The 21,014-nt window shown below is 29.5% G+C and overlaps 2 protein-coding genes and 1 pseudogene across 7 annotated transcripts in view; 2 read left to right on the top strand and 1 right to left on the bottom strand.

Annotated features, from left to right (window-relative positions):
- The first annotated feature begins 270 nt into the window (after window positions 1-270).
- On the top strand, window positions 271-3,385 carry LOC145201570 (protein phosphatase 1 regulatory subunit 3B-B-like). The gene has a single exon (XM_090080834.1). It carries the CDS (start codon window positions 920-922, stop codon window positions 1,775-1,777), a length of 858 nt encoding a protein of 285 aa, XP_089936960.1. The 5' UTR covers window positions 271-919; the 3' UTR covers window positions 1,778-3,385.
- Window positions 3,386-10,405: 7,020 nt separating this feature from the next.
- The window catches only part of LOC145202136 (sperm-associated antigen 17-like), a 38,489-nt gene continuing 27,880 nt past the window's right edge, over window positions 10,406-21,014 (bottom strand). For 2 of the 6 annotated variants that reach the window (XM_090083204.1, XM_090083207.1), the window contains 13 exons: window positions 20,551-20,704; window positions 20,240-20,416; window positions 16,367-16,549; window positions 16,088-16,189; window positions 15,694-15,932; window positions 15,314-15,350; window positions 14,915-15,106; window positions 14,406-14,489; window positions 14,099-14,287; window positions 13,899-13,939; window positions 13,593-13,826; window positions 13,295-13,439; window positions 10,406-10,634 (listed from right to left, as the gene is read on the bottom strand). In XM_090083204.1, the coding sequence (XP_089939330.1) occupies window positions 10,525-10,634; window positions 13,295-13,439; window positions 13,593-13,826; window positions 13,899-13,939; window positions 14,099-14,287; window positions 14,406-14,489; window positions 14,915-15,106; window positions 15,314-15,350; window positions 15,694-15,932; window positions 16,088-16,189; window positions 16,367-16,549; window positions 20,240-20,416; window positions 20,551-20,704 (1,887 nt within the window). In that variant the 3' untranslated portion in view covers window positions 10,406-10,524. Of the gene's footprint in view, window positions 10,635-13,294; window positions 13,440-13,592; window positions 13,827-13,898; window positions 13,945-14,098; window positions 14,288-14,405; window positions 14,490-14,914; window positions 15,107-15,313; window positions 15,351-15,693; window positions 15,933-16,087; window positions 16,190-16,366; window positions 16,550-20,239; window positions 20,417-20,550; window positions 20,705-21,014 lie in introns of those variants that run through there. The other 4 variants (XR_016451175.1, XR_016451176.1, XM_090083206.1 and 1 more) reach the window with 4 other exon arrangements.
- Window positions 17,267-19,626, top strand: LOC149890902 (uncharacterized; annotated as a pseudogene).

Raw genomic sequence — 21,014 nt, 5'->3', positions numbered from 1 at the left:
ACGCATTTTTTTATCTGAAAAAGTGATTCCCTTGTTCTTTAATAGCATTGGATTTAATAGCGAACTTTTTATCTTAAAAACGGAATTTTTTTAATGTTATATAGCGATGGACTTTTTTTTTCTTCGCTTTTTACGGTAAAAACGTCGTGTTTTGCGGAAAACAATTTGTTTTTTATATTTATAGCATTGGCCCCAGCTTTGTATCACAATAATCGCACTTAAAACCAACACAGCTATCATACTTAAACTATATTTCGCACTTAAAACAAACAACTTTATATATATAAAATTTAGTTCTCAAGTTCTCACTTATTATGTTAATGTGCGTGTAAAACTTGACAGCTGCACTAGGATTATATAAATGCCAAGGCCCATTGCAATTTCGGGCAGTTGCTGTTTCACCATTTCACCAAAAGAAGATACATTAGGAATTTAAGCAATAAAGATTTCAACGTTATGCTTCGTTGAACTCTATGCATCAACTGGTATTTATAAAGAAAAAATTTGTTCGTAGAGCAGCAATCTTTAAAAGGACGTGTTGTTTTTACTTAAGATAAAAAGTAATGTTAGTTTGCACGGTTTATGTAAAAGTCTTGAATATTTTAACTTTTTTTACTATTTTGTCACACTGTGTCATTTATAAGATCAGTTTGCTTAGTAACGCATTATAAAATTGTTTCGTGACAAGTTTCTCAAATATCTTACAACTGCTTTTTACGTTCAATTACGAAATGTGTTTGCTATTGAAGCACGCCTCCAAATCGTGCGAGATTTCACGGCAAAACACCACTTTTGACAAATACGATTGGCTCAGTGTGAACTTCAAATGACCTTTGTTGTATTATGGAGTAAGGGTCATAAATGTTCGTCTTATCTAATTGATTTGCTGGTACCAAATATAGCTGTTTGTCTTTAAAAAATGGTGGAAAATACTGAATTTAAATGCGATGGTGAGAAAGACTTAGATATAGATTGTTCTCAAAAAATTGAGCTAGAGAGTCCTAAAAGATATGCCGCTATAAAAAGTAAAGACACTTTAGATATCCAATATTCGGTTGAGAAAGAGTACCAAAATTTAAGATCTTGTATATTGATCTCTAAAGGTGATGGCTCAGATGACAAGGTCTGTGTAAAGAAAGCTAAAAGTGTGCATTTTGCTGACAGTCTTGGTAAACCCTTAAAATCTGTGAAAACCTTATTTGACTTTGATGATGAACTTGAAATAAGTTTACGTAGTTTAGGTTTGCACAACTCTTCACGTCGTTCATTTACAACAAACTCTGTGAAAGGAAATAATACTTTGGGAAATATACCTGATGCTAAAGGGAAAATGTTAAATTTTAAACTTCCATTACACAATGAAACTATTGAAGCAAGACTGAATGCAGAAAATGTATGCCTGGAAAGTATAGTATTTCGTGACTATAGTATTTTTGGAACTGTAGCAGTAAATAATATCTGTTATCAAAAACAGGTCAATGTTTTATACACTTTAGATGACTGGAAAACTAAAGAAAGTATATTATCAAACTATATTCCTGGTTCTTCAAATGGTAAAAAAGATATTTTTTCATTTGAAATTATCTTTCCTTCATCAATGAAAGCTTCTAAATTTATTGTCAAACTTGCCATTTGTTATTCTACAGCTGGGCAATCATTTTGGGATTCAAACTTTGGAAAAAACTATGAGGTAGAGTACAATTATTTACTGAGTGAAAAGACCTCAGATTCTGGCTTCATTTTATCATCTCAAAACTTCATTGGCTGGTCAACGTAAAAATTTATCTGTTTTAAATAAAGTCTTAGATTGTTTAAAAATTTTGATATATGATAGAGAATATTTAATAATTTTTTTTTTTTAACTTTTTCATATATATTATACATATATAATATACATATATAATATACATATATATTATACATATATATTATACATATATATTGATCAAATGTTAATTTTTTGCGTTTTACTCCTTTAAATATTTAGTTGTGCAATTTTAATTAAGTATTGAAAAAAACGGAGGTATTTATTTTTTAAACAATGGCTTTATATAAACCTATGATATCTTACTCTGATTCTCTCATCTTCTTGTTTGTATAGCAGACTTGTTACATTTCTGACATGAGGAAATGTTTGTTTTAATAATGTAGTTTTTATTGTTTAAACATAAAATGTTTAAGTAATACAAATGTTATTAAACATAAAACAGTGTAGATTGTAATATAAACCTCTGATACAAAAGGTAACAACATTTGAAAAATCTCTTTTTAAAATAAGTCTCTTTTAATCTTAAATATTCTTTTACAAATTATAATATTTAAATCGAAATAGAAGTTTTTTCGATCAAGATTTTTATGAGGTATATATTGATATATAATATATCTGTTGTCTATTCAGTATATGCTTTTGCCATTTGTATACAAATTATGATGTCAAATCAGTTAACAAAATTTTTAAAAGTGAGAAAATTTATTTATTTAACTAAATTTGTTTTGACAAGAGGTTATTTGGGTTTTACCCTCACAACAGGTCTCTTTAGTGGTTCATTTTGATGTCGTTTTTTTAATGGTGGGAGTAACACTCAATCTTCTCTAATAAAATTTAATGTGATGAAATAAAAAATCCTTATTTCACAATAATAAGCTGTTATGTTTGTTTATAACTGTCATATTTGTTTATGTGCAATTTGTTGAGTTTGTTCATTTTTTAAATTAACTTTTAAAGTAACTTTTCAGAGACAAGCTTTTGTTTTGTTTTTAACTCGATCAAACTCAAACCTTCTGAGATAAATCATTTGTTTCATATATTTCAATAGATATTTTTTGATCCCAGAATGCTTTTTTCTTTTGTATTTATGTTTTTGAATGTAAATACACGTTTATCTTATCTTTATTTTGTAGACAGAATTTTTTTTTACCGTTGTTTTTCGTGTTTATTTTTTTTTTCTTATCATGCTTTTATTATGAGACAAAACAAAAGATTATTTTTAGTTGCAAAGTTTTTTTCAAATGCACTCTTGCGTCAAAAATACTCCTCTATTCCTCCACGTTTTGCGATTCTATGGGAGAAAATTAAAATTGTCGTGCAATTACGCAAGTACACAGGAAATGAATGTGGGTTATAATAATATTTTGTTGTACGTTGAGAGAACCGTCGCGTGCGGAAACAACGTTTTTAAATCATGCCGATATTTGCTTATATTTAAACACGCACCGTTGAACTCATTGGTAGTTTCCAAGATTTAATGGAGCGAAGCAATTAAAATTAGTTATTGAATTTGTCATTTTTATTTAAACGACTAAATTCTGTAATTATACACCTCGCCAATTTTAAATGTCGGATTGAAAACAAGTAACATCCTGACTTTTGTAGCAATAAAAAGTAAAATTTGATAGCTTCGATCTTGTTTAAAAATTGGCAATTAATTTAGCTCAAGAAAAAAAAGTTTTCATTAAGAAAAACGTTTTCTTTTCATATGAAGTAGAAACTTAGTAGAATGATAATTATGTAAATATATTAGGAAATGATTCCAACTAAAGATTGAATGAATTGTTCAGTTTTTTTTTTTTTTCAAAGTTCACTAACAAATTGTATAAATGTCAACAATGAACACTTGATTTCGTTACACCTTACTAGCCTTTATTTTAACGCCTAAAAAGCACGTGTTAGACTTTGCTACCAAAACTCTGTAGTAACAATTATCAACACACAACCACGTGGTTATCACAAACTGAACAAACAAAAATTTATTCAATGTTTTTTATTTTGTTTCTTCAACATCACAACAAGGTTTTTCATTGTAATTCTAAAAGAATTTTGAGTTGGATTTTTTTTTTAAAGGTCTGACGCAATATTTTAAGAGTAGAGGCTCTGACCATAAAAAAAAAACTTAATTCAGAATAAACTTAACATGTTTTTAAAGAAGAATAAGTTTTAGATTAAGAGTTTTTGAAGTGAATTTGTTTACTTCAAAAAACTTTGTATTTCATTTTGTTGAAATATTTCAAAATGATCTTTCTCTACGTCAGAATAACCATGGTCCTAATGTAGGGCTACCATATGAAATTTTGGAAAAATCAGGACATCATGTCTTTTTTAACCTGTCAAATCAGGACAAATATAAATAAGCAGAAAGTCTAAATCAGGACAAAAGCTCGTCACACTAAAAGTAAAAGTGAAAATGACAAAAAAAACATTAAAAACCAGCTTTATTTTACATTTTTGTAATGACTACAAGAATTATTTCTTTTCTTTGCTTTTAAACCAGTCATATTTTTCACTAGAGTGTACTTTTTTAATCTCCGCATCTAGTTTTTCACCACCTTCATAAACTTTCTTTAGAAAAGGAAATTCATTCTTCAGAGTTTCATTAAAATGGTACTTACTTTTCGACATTTTGACTTTAATAAGGGATTTTTTTTTACTTTAAGTTAAAGTAAAAGTTTAACACTAAAAAACCCTCTGTCACGAAGTAGAAACTTCGTAAAAGTGGAAAGTACCAAACCAGCAAAAACAAAAGTAAAGTACTGCCTTATGTCGGCTACCACTGCCATTTCTGCCAGCACTGCCTAAAATTGCAAGAAAATAGTAAAAATTGAATGGAGAAGTTGGAGTTGCCAAGTCAACATTTTTCTCTTTGCTTTATTTTTTAGTTTTTGTCAAAACGATATTTTTTTCTTTTTTGTTATGGTTTTTTAAAATCAGGACATTTTGGCACCTGATCAGGACAGTCAGGACAGACCCTTCAAATCAGGACAGTCCTGATGAAAATCAGGACTATGGTAGCCCTATCCTAATGTAAGGTTAACTTGGATCTTTACATAAAATTTTAAGGTCAAACAAACGTCCCAACAACCGAAATGTTTAATAACCTTATTCCTTATTGAGTTTAAAGTTTACTTATAGAAGAATATCTAAGCTCTGCATAAATTTACTTTGAAGTTTATAAAAATTCTCAGATTACGACAGAGCAGTTCTAAATGAAATTGTTTTTAAGCACAACCCTGTTTCATTTTTTTTAAACAAGCAAATATTCATTTAAACAAGTAATTAATTTAACTTATTAAACACATTCAAGAAGCTCAATGATGTCATTATAACATTTACAATGCAACTTCACAATAACTTAAACAATTAACAACTATTATGATGCGAAAATATTCACTTTGGGATAAGTAATTCGAAATTAAAAACTAATGGCCATCAAAGTTTATTATATGTTTATATTTGAGCTAATCATTAAATATAATCATCATATATAATAATAAGGTTAATTGAGGTCAAGGAATTCAAATGGTGAGTTAAAAAATTAAAACACAAATTTTAATATTTTTCAGTTAAAAAGTTATGCTGAAAAAAAAGTAAAACACAAATATTCAATCTTGATCCTAAAACTATTTAACTTGATATAACATTGCTGACGCACTTTATTTAGATGTAAAATAAGTATAAATAAATATTGAAATATATATTTTTACATTTCATATTCTTAACCTATCTTATCTTCTAACATATTACAATTTATTCTATTTATTAAACATTTTGCTTCGTATGGAGCAGTGACTGACGAGCTAGGATAAGACTGGCAAGATTGCTTATACGGTGACATCGTCCTGCTGTCGTCTTTTTCATAATGACCATTTTTAACATGTTATGCATTATAAATAAAAAGTTTATTTAAAACGATAACTCCTAGAAGTTTTGCAAAGCATTAAGTTCGTGCTCAATAATGCTTATTTGTTTTCTTAGCGTGATGTACTTAACTACTGGCCTTCAAAATCACAGCGCAATGAAAAAATCAAACTTTGGGCCAGTTTGATGTTTTCATTGCGCAAAACAATCGTATGCGAAAGTATAAAAAGAAAGCCTTTTATTAAGCTATTCAACGTAAGATTTTTTCATAATTTCGATTGCCTTTACAAAAATCAATAAAAATCAAATTTATATTTATACTTCGTTAGAAAGACACACAAAAGCTTTTAAAAAAAAAACATTTGAAAAAGATCATACTACGATGGTTTTACATTCCAAATAAACTCTATGTCACATAATAACCCCCTGTCATTATGCTACATAGAGAAGCCCTGCGCACCCTTTTTTTTTTATAATATCGAAGATAATAAAACCAAAAAATAATTCTAGATAAGCATTACAGGGGGGAAATTTATTTCTATCCAATAATTCCCCTATATTTAAAATTTAAAAGCAACAAGTTGTTCTGCAGAAACTATTAAATGCTTCTGTCCAAATATTGTCTAACAAATAATCAGTTTTGATATTTAAGTCAAAATTCCCAATTAAATTTAGATTAAGTGAGTAGAAGTGATGCTTTTGTACAACAAGTTTTCATAATTTTTTTGAACTGTGATAAAATGGATTTTCTCACATCATTGGCCTATTTCCTGAAATACCTTTACCCAATACTTTTTTGATTTTTTTGGATCAAATGAAACTTTTCCATAAATCGCAAGCTGATGAAATATTTGTAATAAGAGCTTTTGTAATTTAACTCTACACCATACCAAATTCTGGTGTGGCGCAGAGCTGTGTCTTTAGGGTTGGTTCTCACTGCTTCAAAATAGTTGTTATGCCTTATATTCTTTACTTTGTACTTAACATTTAAAAATTCCCTCAAATCCAAATTTTTTGTAAATTTCTTTCAAATATCCCAAGAGACTTAGTTATACAATTTACGTTCTTTCACATTTTTTAGGCAAATAGAAACTTTCTGACCATGGACTTTGGAGAAATTGAAATTTTTTCAAACTTGAGGTTTTTATAAAGTTATCTTCCCCTAAATGATGCAGTGCTTTTAAAAGTTCAATTTGGGTGTTCCTTTTAAAACATTATAATCACAAAGTCATCAGTTGATTTCCTCTATAAATTGGAAAACATTAATGAAATAATTTTTTATTTTTCTATAATTTTTGTTGAAGTTGATAATCGGATGTTTAGTTGTAATAATCTTTTCACAGTCGATCATAAAACACATCTTAAGGTTGAAAAATCCCTATATGATTGACCGCCACCGCATACATGTAATATATTAAATTAGCTGTCTTTTGGGGTAAATGAATTCAAAATTAATTTCTAAATAAAAGACACTCTCCACAATCAGGTTGTTAAATATGAATACTTTGTAATTAAATACCAAACTCTTTTTAAAACTAATAGTAATAGCCTCAAATCTCTTTTTCTTTAAGCACTTCACTTTCGGTTGAAGTAGTTTTGTTTGGAACTATTTTATTCTTACTTTATAACGAAGATTCCAAACCATGTTTCCAGCAGTGTTTACGAAAATTATCATTAAAAGCTTCCTCATATGCAGCCCTACAACATTTATGTTGCTCATTCGTGACATCTAAGTGTCATATATTACAAAACGATGTTGCAATCTCTCTTCCTCCATAAAAAACGCTTTTTGGAGTCATTTTCGAATTGTAAATTTTCAGGCCTGAAGAAATGGGTATTTGAAGGCTTTTTTATTTTTCCAGACAGTTTGGTTGTAAATGATCAGTTTTAGCAGCACCATAGCTATTTAAAACCAGTGACAAGGATGTTATAGGCCCAACTGCATCCAACCAAAAATAACACTTTTCTTCTTAAACCTATTTCAAAGTGTGAGTTAAAGCAACACTGTCGACAGCAGCTTTAATTGTTTTTCCGCCATTTTTAAAAATTAGTTGAACCTGAATACCAAAACAATAATCAAAAGTATAGCAAATGTAAGGTAACTGATAGAAAATAATAATGAGTTGGTAAACATTTTTACTTGTTGCGAAAAAAAGCCCTTCCTAAACTATATCTTTTAACTGTGAAAGGTTTAAAGATTTCAAACTTATTTTTAAGCTAACTTTCCGTTTTGGAAAATAATTATTTCACCAATGCATTTCGATTAAAAAAAAATTGTGTGATATCAAAAACGCAACACTACATTATATTTCACTAATGTATCATTGAAAATACAACAAATTATTTCACTGATGTATAATTTTTCCAATGTCAGTAGGTTTTCTTATTGTGTTGGTAGCATAAGCAAATATGTGGCACTGTTGTTATTGAGATGTAAAAATTGAAAGATTCACCACAGTGACATTTCGCCCATTTTCGACTTTATACAAAACACTTTTAAAATTTTTTACAGTTACCATTGCTCCTTTGCCTTCCTATTCCCCTTTCGCTAGCTCCACCACTTTTTGTCTATTGTTGCAATTCGATTAAATTGCACTTTGCTCTCATACATACCATTAGTTCCAATTAAGAAAAGAATTATCTGAAAATTTGAAAACTAACGTGAAAATTATGAATAAAAATGTGAGATATTTGAAAATACGAGCAGAAGAAGAGATGCTTTAGTCAATGTGGAAGTCAATAACTGGGTTGCTCAAACGTCGCAACATGAGTATTTATGGCAAGAAATGCACTGATTCTGGTTAACAAACGGCTCTGGAAAGAAAATTTGAATAAGAGTTATCTAAATGTAATACTATAGTTTTCAATCTTGGACTTACAAGACTCTAATAAAAAACCCAGTTCAAGAATTTGTCAAAACTTTCATATCACACTTTTGTAAAGGACAAATCATCAAACCTTTTTAAAGGAGGGAGATCAGAAAAATGTTAGCCACGTGGTTTTATGAAATGACGCAGGTTATCTTTGAAAAAAGCCAGCTTGATTAGTACAAGTACAAAGATAGACACAGCTAAACCTTTTTTAGTTAATGATTTTTATGACAATAAATAAATTTGTGACCCAGAAAATTATGGAACTTGATGAATGTAAATTTACAACAGACTCACAAAACTGTTTGCTCGTTTTTGTGGTGGGTCATACAAAGATATGACTACTTAAAATTTTAACATTACTTTGTAAAGTAATAACTTTAAAGTTATTGAAAAAATAGCTTACATTTAAAAAAAATAATCAAAAAGAAATTTAAAAAATAGATTTTACTTTAAAAGTAATAGTTATTTATTAGAATTAATAAGAGATTTTCTTCTAACATTTAAATGGGAGATAAAACAAAATAATTTTAACCTGACAACAAGCGGGCCTGAGAAAACATAACAGTATGGTTTCCTTACATGCATTTTCAAAAAAGAATCTGCAGTCTACCTATATAGGATTTAGGGCCTTGATAGAAACCTCTTGCGCAGTTTGTGACTGTAGATGGATGACTACAAAAGTATTTTCTGTATGGTTTTGCAACAGAATTATAAGGAATTTCTGAATAGAGACCTCTACTTTTGATTAGCTGTGGTAATTTAACGTAAATCTAAAATGCATAGATTAGGTGCTATTTGTTAATATTTAGGATGACCACCTTCTGTTGTACTTGGGAGAGTAGCTGTTCCGGTTTAAAGTACAAAAAATGAAAAAATAACCTAAGCTGTTTCGTTAACAAAATAACAAGTGCAATGGTCAACCTTCCTGTGAACAGAAAAAACTTCTCATGAAAACAAGATTTTAAGAGATACCGAGTATAGAAATTGTAATAATAATACACTGAGTACCCGGTATGAACGTGTTTAAGTTTTGTAAACAGAACTTGACAAGAAACAACCGTTATCTGAGAGGTAGCTCATTTTAAGAAAAAGAGCTCTTAAAAATTCGCGAAAAATCCATTTTTTAGTCATGTATTTTACAGCCAGAATTACTTTGTAATAATAGTTTCAAAAGCGATCAGTTTTTTGCAGGAGGGATACTTGATTGTCAATAATTTATCAATATTTATTATTCTATCAAAATTATTTCGTAAGGGCCTGTTTATATGGAAAGCGGGCTGGCTCGGCAAGCGAGCCAGCCCGTTTGCCGAGATCTCGACGTCATCAATATTTTAACTTAACTTTATTTTGCGTTTATATGAATAAACGAGCTGGCCCGGATAGCGATCCGGGCTAGTTCGTTTATTCATATAAACTCAAAATAAAATTAAGTTGAAATAAGGACGACGTCGATATAAACAGGCCCTTAGTTTCAGCTTTCTTCCATATAAACAGGCCCTTAGTTTCAGCTTTCGAAAAATCCAAACAAACTGTACAATACAAAACACTGTTAATTTCACTGAAAGATAATTGATTCCGTACAGCGCCATCCTGTCGATAAAAAGTTTTTTGTTTTAACTTTAGAATGATTCTCATCTTTTAAAACTTGGATTGAATGATGTTAAAAAAACATGGAATTCATTTATTTTGGTTTATTTTACATATTAAAACTACATCTTTCAGTTTTTACAGCTAATGAAAGCTATAATAATACATTCTTAAAACTTGTTTTCTGATTAAGAGTTTCATATTTTATATGAATCGGATGCAAAAACGAAACTAAAAGGTTGAAGTCTTCCGCAGGGTCCAACATTGACTAGTTGAGTCATTAAATTTTTCATACACAAAGATAAACCCGCTAAAACACAAAGATATCTTAACTCGAGTAAAAACACAAAGATAATTTAAAATGAGTAAAAATACAAAGATAATTTAGCACGAATGCTAAAGAAGTTGCCCAAATACTTTTTATGCTATTGACTATTTGGGAGGTCGATTGATTGTCTCTCGAACCGATGGAGAGTTCTCCAATGTTATTGTTCCTTTTGATGGGCGCTCACGTTCAGGAGTCTCGTTTTGAGTGATGATAGCTAAAAATATTAAAGAATCTTGTACAAAAACAAAATATCTTGTATAAAAAAAAAAATAGTAAACTTGCTACCGGCCCTTTTTTGCTTCAGTTTTAACATTTTTTTTTTTTTTTAATTAATCGAGCAACCAATTAAAACCAAGTTCTAAAATTGCAAAAAATAAATACAAAATACTAATACAAGAAATTATTATAAAGAGTGTTTAAGGGAAATAATGAAAGGTCATTGATTTCCAGTAACTGAGTATCAATACTTTAAAGTGTAAAATAATGCAGGATAAGAGATTTTGTATTGTTAAAATAATATTATACATGGAAGCAGAAGATATGCTATATATTCATCAGAAAAGTTACAAAATCTAAAAAGTGGTGGATTAACCTAGAGACAAGCTGCTGCATAAATATAACATACTCAAACCAACATTAAAATCTTAACTGTAAGGTTTTCAAGTAACATTAAACCTAAAAGAGCAGAAGTAGGACCAACTAAAGACGAAATGATAATGACCCATCCCAGCAAGCAAACAAGGTTGAAACAACGTTGAAATAACGTTGATCAACGTCGATCAACGTTATTTCAACGTTGTGTGCTTGCTGCGATGGGATATTTGAAATATTTCAAGAACTACTTAATCAATTTTGATGACTTTTTTATTTGTTTTAAAGCAAATTTATTTCCCTTTCAAATAATACAAAAGTAGTTTTAAAAGAGTGAGGCAATACCTGGTGCAAATAAAATTGTTTTGTTTGTACCTAGTATTGCCCCAAATTTTCTATTATTGAATTAAATAAAAATTGGTTTGTTAGCAGAACAACTCCGTCAAAAACAGCTGATATTTTATACCGAAAACATAATTAGTGATTAGCATTTTAATAATAATTTTTAAAAGAAAAACAAAATTGAGAGTTGAACAAGATATATATTCAATTACACAATATAGAAATAATAAAAAATATTACTTGACTGTTTCAATCTTATTGTTGTCAATGTAAATATCTGCGTTTTTATGAGAGAACGATATAAATTACGTATTATTACCTCAAAAATCATTGCAGGTACTTTATAAAAGAAATCCGATAATGCTTCTGCACATGACACACCTTTCAAAAACATGATATCATTTTTTTTTATAAATCGATTTCACATGTGTTTTTTAATTTATAATTCACTTTAATTGGAAATTGAAAAAATCCAGATCTGAACCGCTTTAAATTGAACTTTAAAACAAGTACTTAATAATAACGGGAAACTAATTAGATAAGTTTTATTACAAAATTCTAAGTGTATATGTCGCAAACCTTTCTCCAAAAACCTAAAAAACTCTGAAAATCGAACCTTGAAATAGATGCCCTGCAGATAAAAATTGTAACTTACAGCAATTTGTAATTAAAAACATGGCTCTCAAACCACTTCACAGCTAACGCATAACAAGATTTTAAAAAGCATTTTTTGGGTAACAGTAACAATATACTTTTCGCAAATTAAAAATTAGTAGACTAAATTTAGTTAGACTAAAAAGTTAGTCGACTAAATTCAGTTCGACTACAAAGTTAGTTGACTAATATTAGTTATGCTAAAATATCAGTCGACTAACTTTAGTTATACTAAAAATGTAGTCGACTAATTTTAGTCAGACTAAATTCTTAGTCAAATAATTTTATTTTGACTGAAATGTTAGTCGACTAAATTTAGTTACGGTTTTTTTAGTTAAGTTAGTTACAATTTTTAGTTTTGGTCACAACACTAGTAATTATTGGTGACAACTTATCATCACACTTAAATATTGCAGTCGTTGATGTATGTCAGGCTAATAGCGTAGCTTTTGTGGAATTACCACAAAACTCTATGCATCTCACCCAGACATTAAATGTTGCCTACTTTAGGCTAATGAGATCAACTGGCGCAAAATATTATGGGAATGGAAGTGGGAAGAAGACAGGCGAGTCCTTTCTTTTCATAAAAACAAATTTTTTCTACTTTTAAATTGTTTAATGACCAGATTAAGTGCACATCTCGATTGGCACATTGTTGTGATAAAACAGATAACAACTCTACTTCAACACCATCGTTGGATCCATCGTTCAACACTTCAACACCATCGTTGGATAAGTAACATCAATTAGAGTTAGTCAAACAAAATAAAAATTATTATCTTAAGTGCAAAATTACTAAATGTGTGAATGATAGTGGTAATTATCATTACTGTGCATACCAAAAAAGAAACGTTGTTTCAGGAAATCCCTTTTGTTCTTTTAACATATTCAACATTAAGGACCAAATACAGGCCGAATTAACCCCGTATTATGGTACTTAAAGAACGTCAGATAATGGCATTAAATGATACAATTAAAACGAGAGTTCTTAAAATCATGCAAAATCTAATAAGAAATTCTGAATCCGATAATTAGTTTATTCAAAAAAATTTATATTTAGATTTTGAATTTTACAGAGATCACTTGGAAATATTTGTGAGCTTTTTGTTAATGAGTCTGATCAACCTTCTTCTTCTGATCAACCTTCTCTCATTTTAAATATTTTCCAACAAATTGTAAAAAAGGATTTTTACATTCTTACTTTACTACACTAACAGTTTAAATGTAATCAATACACACAGCCAATCAACAACAATTAAAAACTTAGATAATAACGTAAAAAGTTACTTGCTATAATCGGTAGCAACAACGTCCCTAAATCAGTGATGATAGTTAACTTATGATAGATTTGACCTATACCGCAGTTCCCTTCAACACCGACAGCTACGGCAAATATTTCTAAGCTTATTTCTTTGCTCATTCCTGCTGCAACCTGAAGCAAATAACATTTTCATATTTTTATAGTGACAGATGCATTATGATTGATAACAACTTGAACTTCAGTATTTTAATAAATATGGTGTTTTTAAAAGTATATTAAAAATTGACAAACATGTAGAATATATTACGAACAAAATTGTCTTACCAAACCATGAGGATACACCACCTTCAAGCCAGTGGATAGAGGTGGTTGCTTAATAATAAACCTTTTAGAAGTTAATCCTACATTTTTTATTGATATTGGAAACACGTAGGTTTTTCCCTCTGTTAGAACACCAAAGTCAACGAAATCTGGAGAAATTAAGAATCCTTTAAGCTTTGCTGATAATTTATATGTCGTAGAGGGCGACATCAGCGTGGTATTCACGTGACTGAGAGTCTGTAAAAAAAGAATGACTTAAAAGAATTGAATCATCACAAGAGAGTTTCAAAAAAGCAAAAAAAGTTAAACCTTGTTAGTGTTAAACCCTTCATCTCCAATGCTTCCGACTCCTAAACTTCAAAAAGAAAATTACTACGCAAAGATAGAGCTACGCTAAGTATGCAGCCAATCTACGTTGTTTCTATTATTGTTTTACATAAATTTTTCAGCAATCAGGATGGATTTTTTTTCTTTGTTAATTCTTGTTTTTATAGAAAGAAATTTAATACCTTCAGAAAGAGTTTTTCCACTACGCTCAATAAAAATGCTTTCACAACTTGTCTTATCGTACGATGAGCACGAAGTTAATTTACGAAAAGTAGGATTTTCTATTGATGTGCTGCACAAAGTGGCGTCACAAAACTCCTTAGAAGAATTCGACTTAGGCGAGTGACTTAAAGCGATAAGGTTTTTAAAATCTGCGAATAAAACGAACGGTTTACTATTTTAAGTAACAGTTACGTAATTTTCTAAGCATCAAATGTGTCAAAATAGTTGTTAAAAACTTTTGTTTTCAAAAAAAAAATTTTTGCAGACCTTCTGCTATTGCCATGACATTATCAGGTGTCTTTAGCTTACGTTGGTCAGATAGAATACTGTTGGTATAGAGAAAAGATCGACCTGGAAGAGCATTTAAAAAACAAAGAGACTTTTTAGTTGAAATTTAAAAATTAATTTATTCGTTAAAGCCGAATTTACAACTGTCTTCTCAAAATACATCATTTACAGCTATCCTCTCAAAATAGAGCATTTATAGCTAGCCTCTCAAAATACATTATTTAATTTGCTATCCTCTCAAACACATCAATAACAAAAATTTTTTAAAAATCTTTCAAAGATCAAAAAATCACAAATCTTGTTCCCAGAGTTCTATCTAAATCTTAGATTAAGTGCCTATCTTTCCTAACTTTCTAATACCTAACTTTCTTGGCACTGAAAGCATACAAGATTACAAGTGTTAAAAAAGAATTCTAGAGCTTAAGTAAAACATTGAACAAAACCTCTAAAAAATAACAAAAAACAAACTTTCAAAAAAATAGCTGTACCTTCGTCAGTTGCAAAATACATGGGGAAATTGTGATTTATGATCAGAGATTTTGCTTCATTTAAAGCCATTGGTTGAACTTTATCGACTTTTTGCAGATGAGCAACATTTTGTGCTCTATTGAATGTTTTTTGATATTTAGGACTAAATGCATTGACATATTCACAAATGATATCTATTTCACTGTTTATATCTAGTGGTTGAATAAAGTAACAATGTTCAGAACAAAGAAAGAATAAAATTTGTTTGATACACAATCAAAGTAACAAAAGTAATATTTTCATATTCAATTTTTTGAAAACCCTCAAGAAAGCAAAAAGTTGCTAACAATCATAGAATTTAAAGATAGCAGCAAACATCTAAAAGTGCGTTATTAAACAAAAAACGTATCAAATGTCACCTTTTTGATACTCTAACTGTTTTTGCTGATCAAAGAACTATACCAAAAACAAAAGTTAAATTTTAATAGGGAGATCTTAGATTTCAATCATCAATTACTTTTAAATATTTTAGTTTTTATGTCTAAATTTTAGCTTCATAAAGAGAAAAAGAGTTCTAAAAAGCTCACATCAGAATATTTCAAGAAAAAATACAAATTTAAGGATTAACTATATTCAACAAGTTTCCGAATTAATTTTTTAAAATATCTACAAGCAAATACCATTTTATTTCATCTTCAAAAAAAAATAAAGCAAGAAAGAACAGGAAGGATAATTGATGTTTCAATACGTGTGTGTGTGTTTATTTAAAATAAAAAAAAATATAAAGACTTAATCTTACACTTTTTAACAACTTTTCAGCAATTTCTTTCTCTTCGTTTTTCCTTATGTCAAAACTTTTAAAACGCTTTTTAGACTTTTGTTGGGTGAGAATAAACTTATTGTAATTATTTATTCCTTTTATAATAAGCTTACGAGTATTGACATCTAATGGTTTATATTTGATAAGATGGCGGATTTCAAATACATTATTCTCTTTAGTTTCTATGTTATCATTAGCTAAAGTAACTGACAAAGTTCCTAAAAAGAAAAAACATAGAACTTAGGTGTTTAAAAATATTTTTTAAAAAAACGATTGCTCATTTGAGAACCTTATTAACAATTTGAGGATTGATGTTTTTAAAAATAACTCCTAATGAAATTTCCTTAACAGACATAAAAACCTTTACACTTACCAGAATTAGTTCTGACTTCAGAGGACATAAAGTCTCTTTCTTGAAGGCCAACTGGAAAAATGCTTCTTTCTTTCTTTGTTTTCCATACTTCTGAACTGACACCTAAAAGTGACAGACAAATTATGTAGATTTATAAAAAATATCATATAAGTATAAAATTATTAATGGTAAAAAGAATTCTTAACCTGCATGGCATTTAAAAAAAGTAAAAATTTAAAGTACTAAAGTACTTTAAGACTGAAAGTGCTTTAAAACTGAAGTACTAAACTGAAGTACTACCTTGAAACGGTCTGATGACAGTGAATGCTGTAGCTTCAGGATTACTTTCTAAATCTTCTTTTAAAACTAGAGCTGTATTATCATTTTCAATAATGGTCATAAATGTTTTAACATTATCAAAGGTAAGCAATTCTTCTCCTGAACCATCTGGATTTATAACAAAATAGCGTGGAGATATTGTTTCTTAAAACAAATGAAAGTTAATAGTTGTTATTGAAGTTGTTACCAAATCACATTATATATACTTTTCTTCTATATGGTATATTTTGGGCTACTTATTTATAATAGGGTAGGACCAAAAAGAAATACGGTGGTATTTATTCCATATGATGTGGAGAAAGTGGTGAAAAAAACGCTTTTTTTTACATAAAATGACGCATTACTATGTATAACTGACGCTGGTTTATTCTTCATATTTAGGCCAAATTTTGAAAATTTATATTAGAACTAAGCATTAACAATGTTTATATAGAAGGGGCATGTCAATAGCTACCCGCCCCCTCACCCTATTATTGGAGATTTATACCCCCTCTATCCCTTCTTTGTTGGAAGGGGGGCGAAATTATTTAAATTTTATTATAAATCATATTATTTAAAATTACTTTATTTTCTTTAGCAAAAAGACAATATAAACATTAATTATGATAACATTTTGATTCATAATATTTTGGAATATTTATTTGTTTCTGCGGTTTTGTAAACTAACATATTGTCATATTTGCGGAAGACATACTGTCATAATTTTACATTCTGTGTGTGTATGTGGTGCATCCATAACAATCTATAAAAGGTATACTATTTGCGGTTATATACAAAATTATTATTGCAAAATGCATGTGACTTAAACAAAGAATGAATATCAATTGTTTTCTTTAATCAAATTACTGTTTAGAAACCAAGATGCCAAGATTGACAAGACTTAAAACAAAGGCATATCTTTTTGAAGAAGAGGATCTTAAAGAAAATCTTCCAGAAATAACGTTTTCAACAAATAAAGACATTATTCTCTACTTTCAGTTTAGACAATCTGGAGACAAAATAACTCCAACAAAAAAGCTGATTGCTTGTACCATTGGTCGTCAAACAGCAAAGTGTTCTGTCTTGGTAGCTGTCCTGAAAACTGCATTATGCTCGCAGTTAAGAAACCATGGATAGACAGAGGATACAAGGATGGGATACTCACTGACCCATTTATAAGGTAGGCAAAACAAAATTTAATTCATATTAAAGGGACAGATTACCATAAATACACCACAAAATTTGGATAATATAATATTTTCTAAACCTGTTATATATTATTAAAGGAAGCATATCACTGATCTGATCAACAGCTGGGAGAATTTAAAGAAAAGTAAGTGTAAGAACTCAAAAGAAGCAGGAAAAGCTAGACAAGATTTCAAAAAAAAAGGAAAGAAGGTTTTTTGGATTGCTAAACCAAATATCCAAGATATTCTAAAGAAAGCTTGTCTTGATAAGGAATCATATTGTACTGATATGAAATTTTTGAGAGATCAAAAGACCAGTCGTAAAATGACTCTGGGTATAAAAGACAAACTTTATAACTGAAGAATTAAGAAGAGAGAACAGAGAAGATTGAAACATCCACAGTTAGTACACAGTGTTGAACAGTTTTCTCAGAGAGATGATTTTACTACAGAGCTTCAGTTTTCCTCAGAAACCAGTGATATAAATACCAGCATAGACTCAGATTGTTCATTTGATTTCGATCAGCCAGGTCCAAGTAATGAAATGCCACAGTTAGCCAAGGATTTTGTAAAATATATTGCCATGACTTCAGTTTCCAAAAATATTTCCTCCAGAGATTTTCTGCATGTGTGTACAGATTTGGTTGTTAGTTCAGGTGGAAATGTTGAAGACTTTTTAATCCAGCAAAATGCTGCAAAGCTCAAAATAGGGGTTAAAAAAGCTGCTGAGAAAGCACTTTTCCCCATAATAGCTCACTTTGATGAAAAAATTATGCAAGATATTACTAATGGGAAAAAAGAAAAGAGACAGGTTTGCTGTTTCAGCTAATATTGATGAAGACATAAAGCTTCTTAGAATTCCAGCAATACAGCATGGGACTGGAGCTGCTCAGTATGAAGCTTTGTATAATGTACTGGAAGATTATGGAATATGTGACGATGTGAAAGGACTATGTTTTGACACAACTGCCTCAAATACTGGAAGACATTCAGGAACCAATATTAGGTTCAGTTAAAGACAGGAACCTACTTTACAAGAGCTTGCCTGCAGGAGGCATATATATGAACTTCATCTCAAACATTTCTGGGAGCAAATTACCTCAGGCAAAACAGCAGCTCCAGAAAATTTAATGTTCAAACAGTTTCAGACAAACTGGAATGACATCAAGGAAACTGTTGATTCTTCCAATTTAATAAGGTTTGTTACCAATTCCATCAGCAATACTTTCTTGGCAATCCAGATTGAGGAAACTATCCAGTTTTGCAGAGATGCATTAAACACTGACATATTTCCAAGAGGGGATTATGTATCTGTATCCTAAAATATTTTTCAAAGTTTGAGCTCCAGGCTGTGTTTCTCATGCTAGGTTCATGTCAAAAGCCATTTACTACTTGAAGATTCAAATATTGAGTACACATCTTCGCTATGATTTGATTGCTGCTTAAAATAAACAGTTGAAGACAATGGCAGTATTGTCTTTAACTCTTTATTTTAGGCAGCATTATCTCGATTTTCTATTCTGTCTGGTTTCTGAGAACCTCATTGCCCTCAGTGACACCATTTCAGGATATAAAAGCCTATTGGCAAATGGTGCAGTACAAAGAATATGTAGAGAAACGCGTCTCTAATTCCAAGAGAGTTCTAAACGGAATTGAAAGTACAATGATGTCAATGAAGAGATACACCTGGTACTTAGATGAAACTTTGGTTCCACTTGCTCTCCTAGACCCTCCCCTTCCTGATGTGGAGAAAGAAAACATCGCAAAAACAATACTCTCCAAACTAGTTCCTGATCATTTTCAGCAGATAAGTCAAACTTGATAAACGAGTTAAAATTTAAACAAGAAGTGCCACCAGGACTTGCTCCATTAACTGGAGAGAACTCTTGGTTCATCTTCAGTTTATTAAACCTGACAAGAATGGAGGACAAACTTTGGTTAAACTGTCCTGCTCCTATGTGGTGCTATGTTGACCAGTTCAAAACATTCTCCAATTTTGTAAGTAAATTTGAAGTAGTGAACGATTGTTCTGAAAGGGTTATAAAACTTGTATAAACGGGTGCAGGTTGGTACATATTATCATGTTAACAAAGCTGTACTTAAATGTTTCAAACAAATGAGCTTATATTCAAAAAAGGCGATCTACAATTACTGACTTTTTTTTTTTTAATAAAAAAGTTTAAAACACATAATCTCTATTGCGTTTAGGCCTAAGAATCACTATTTGTTTGTTTTTTTCATTTCTATTTGTAATTTGACCAGAATATTTGAAAAAAAATCAACTTTCTATAATTCGAAAATCTCTCTAATTCGAACTTTTATTTTTCCCCATGAAGTTCGAATTAGAGAGATTGTACTGTATATATATATTAGTATATATATATATATATATATATATATATATATATATATATATATATATATATATATATATATATATATATATATATATATATATATATATATATATATATATATACATATATATATATACATATATATATGCATATGTATATTTACATATATTTACTAAAGTTCTGTCATTTAAATTTTATTCAAGCATCTCAGAATAATGCAATCTCTTTAAAAAATTTGCAATTGAAAAATTTATACATTGAAAAAGGCAATTCTCTCCTTTACTTACAGAAGCATAAAAAAATAATTTTACCATTCATTTCATGCTCTGAACTTTTCTCAACAGAAATATTCCCTACTGAATTCACACAGAATTGATTTCCTTGTCTATCTTTTAAAAAGAGGCTCTGATTTGAATTGCATTGATTTAATTCAACAACATCAAAGTTTTCTTTACTTCCAGAATTTTCAAGAAAAATGTCAACTTTTCCTGCAACAAAAATCCAAGTTTTTGTTATTTTGTAATATACAAAATAAATCACCATAACAAAAAACCTTAAAGTCAAAAAAAGTTGAGTGAAAATAAGCAAAAATATTTTCAAAATAAGAAAAACTAATCTTAACCTTCATTATTAATTTCAATTTCTTTTAGGCATTTATTTGAAACAATATATCCACCACTGTGTAGGCCATGTATTTCTCTTCCATTTCCAAATTGGACAGTGATATCTGAAGTACTTTTATTCACAATAACTGTGGGAAATTTATCATGTTCCACCTATTAAGAGAGGACAATGAGAGGACAATGGGAAAAATTTTTTTTTGAGCAAACATCAAACATTAGATCATTCATGATTAAACACAAAAAATCTAAATTTGATAGTGAAAACATCAATGTCAATTTTTTCTAAATAAAGTAATTCCATATTAATTCTAAATTTTTCAAACAATTGAAACTGTACTTCAATTTTGTTAAACTTGATACAGTTGAAAAACTTATTTAATTTTCCTGAAGAAACTTTGACAGCCAGTTCAAAGCATTTTTAGTTAAAATTTTAAATGTAACCTAAACTGTGAACCACAGTGAC

Source organism: Hydra viridissima, unplaced genomic scaffold (genome assembly GCF_058129835.1).
Source record: "Hydra viridissima isolate aposymbiotic clone 2 unplaced genomic scaffold, HvirCarnegie_v1 scaffold_3, whole genome shotgun sequence".
NCBI lineage: Eukaryota > Metazoa > Cnidaria > Hydrozoa > Anthoathecata > Hydridae > Hydra > Hydra viridissima.
This window is presented reverse-complemented; position numbering and strand designations above follow the sequence as displayed.

Coding starts and splice junctions, on each gene's coding strand:
- LOC145201570 (XM_090080834.1), top strand. CDS start 920: ATGGTGGAAAATACTGAATTTAAATGCGATGGTGAGAAAGACTTAGAT.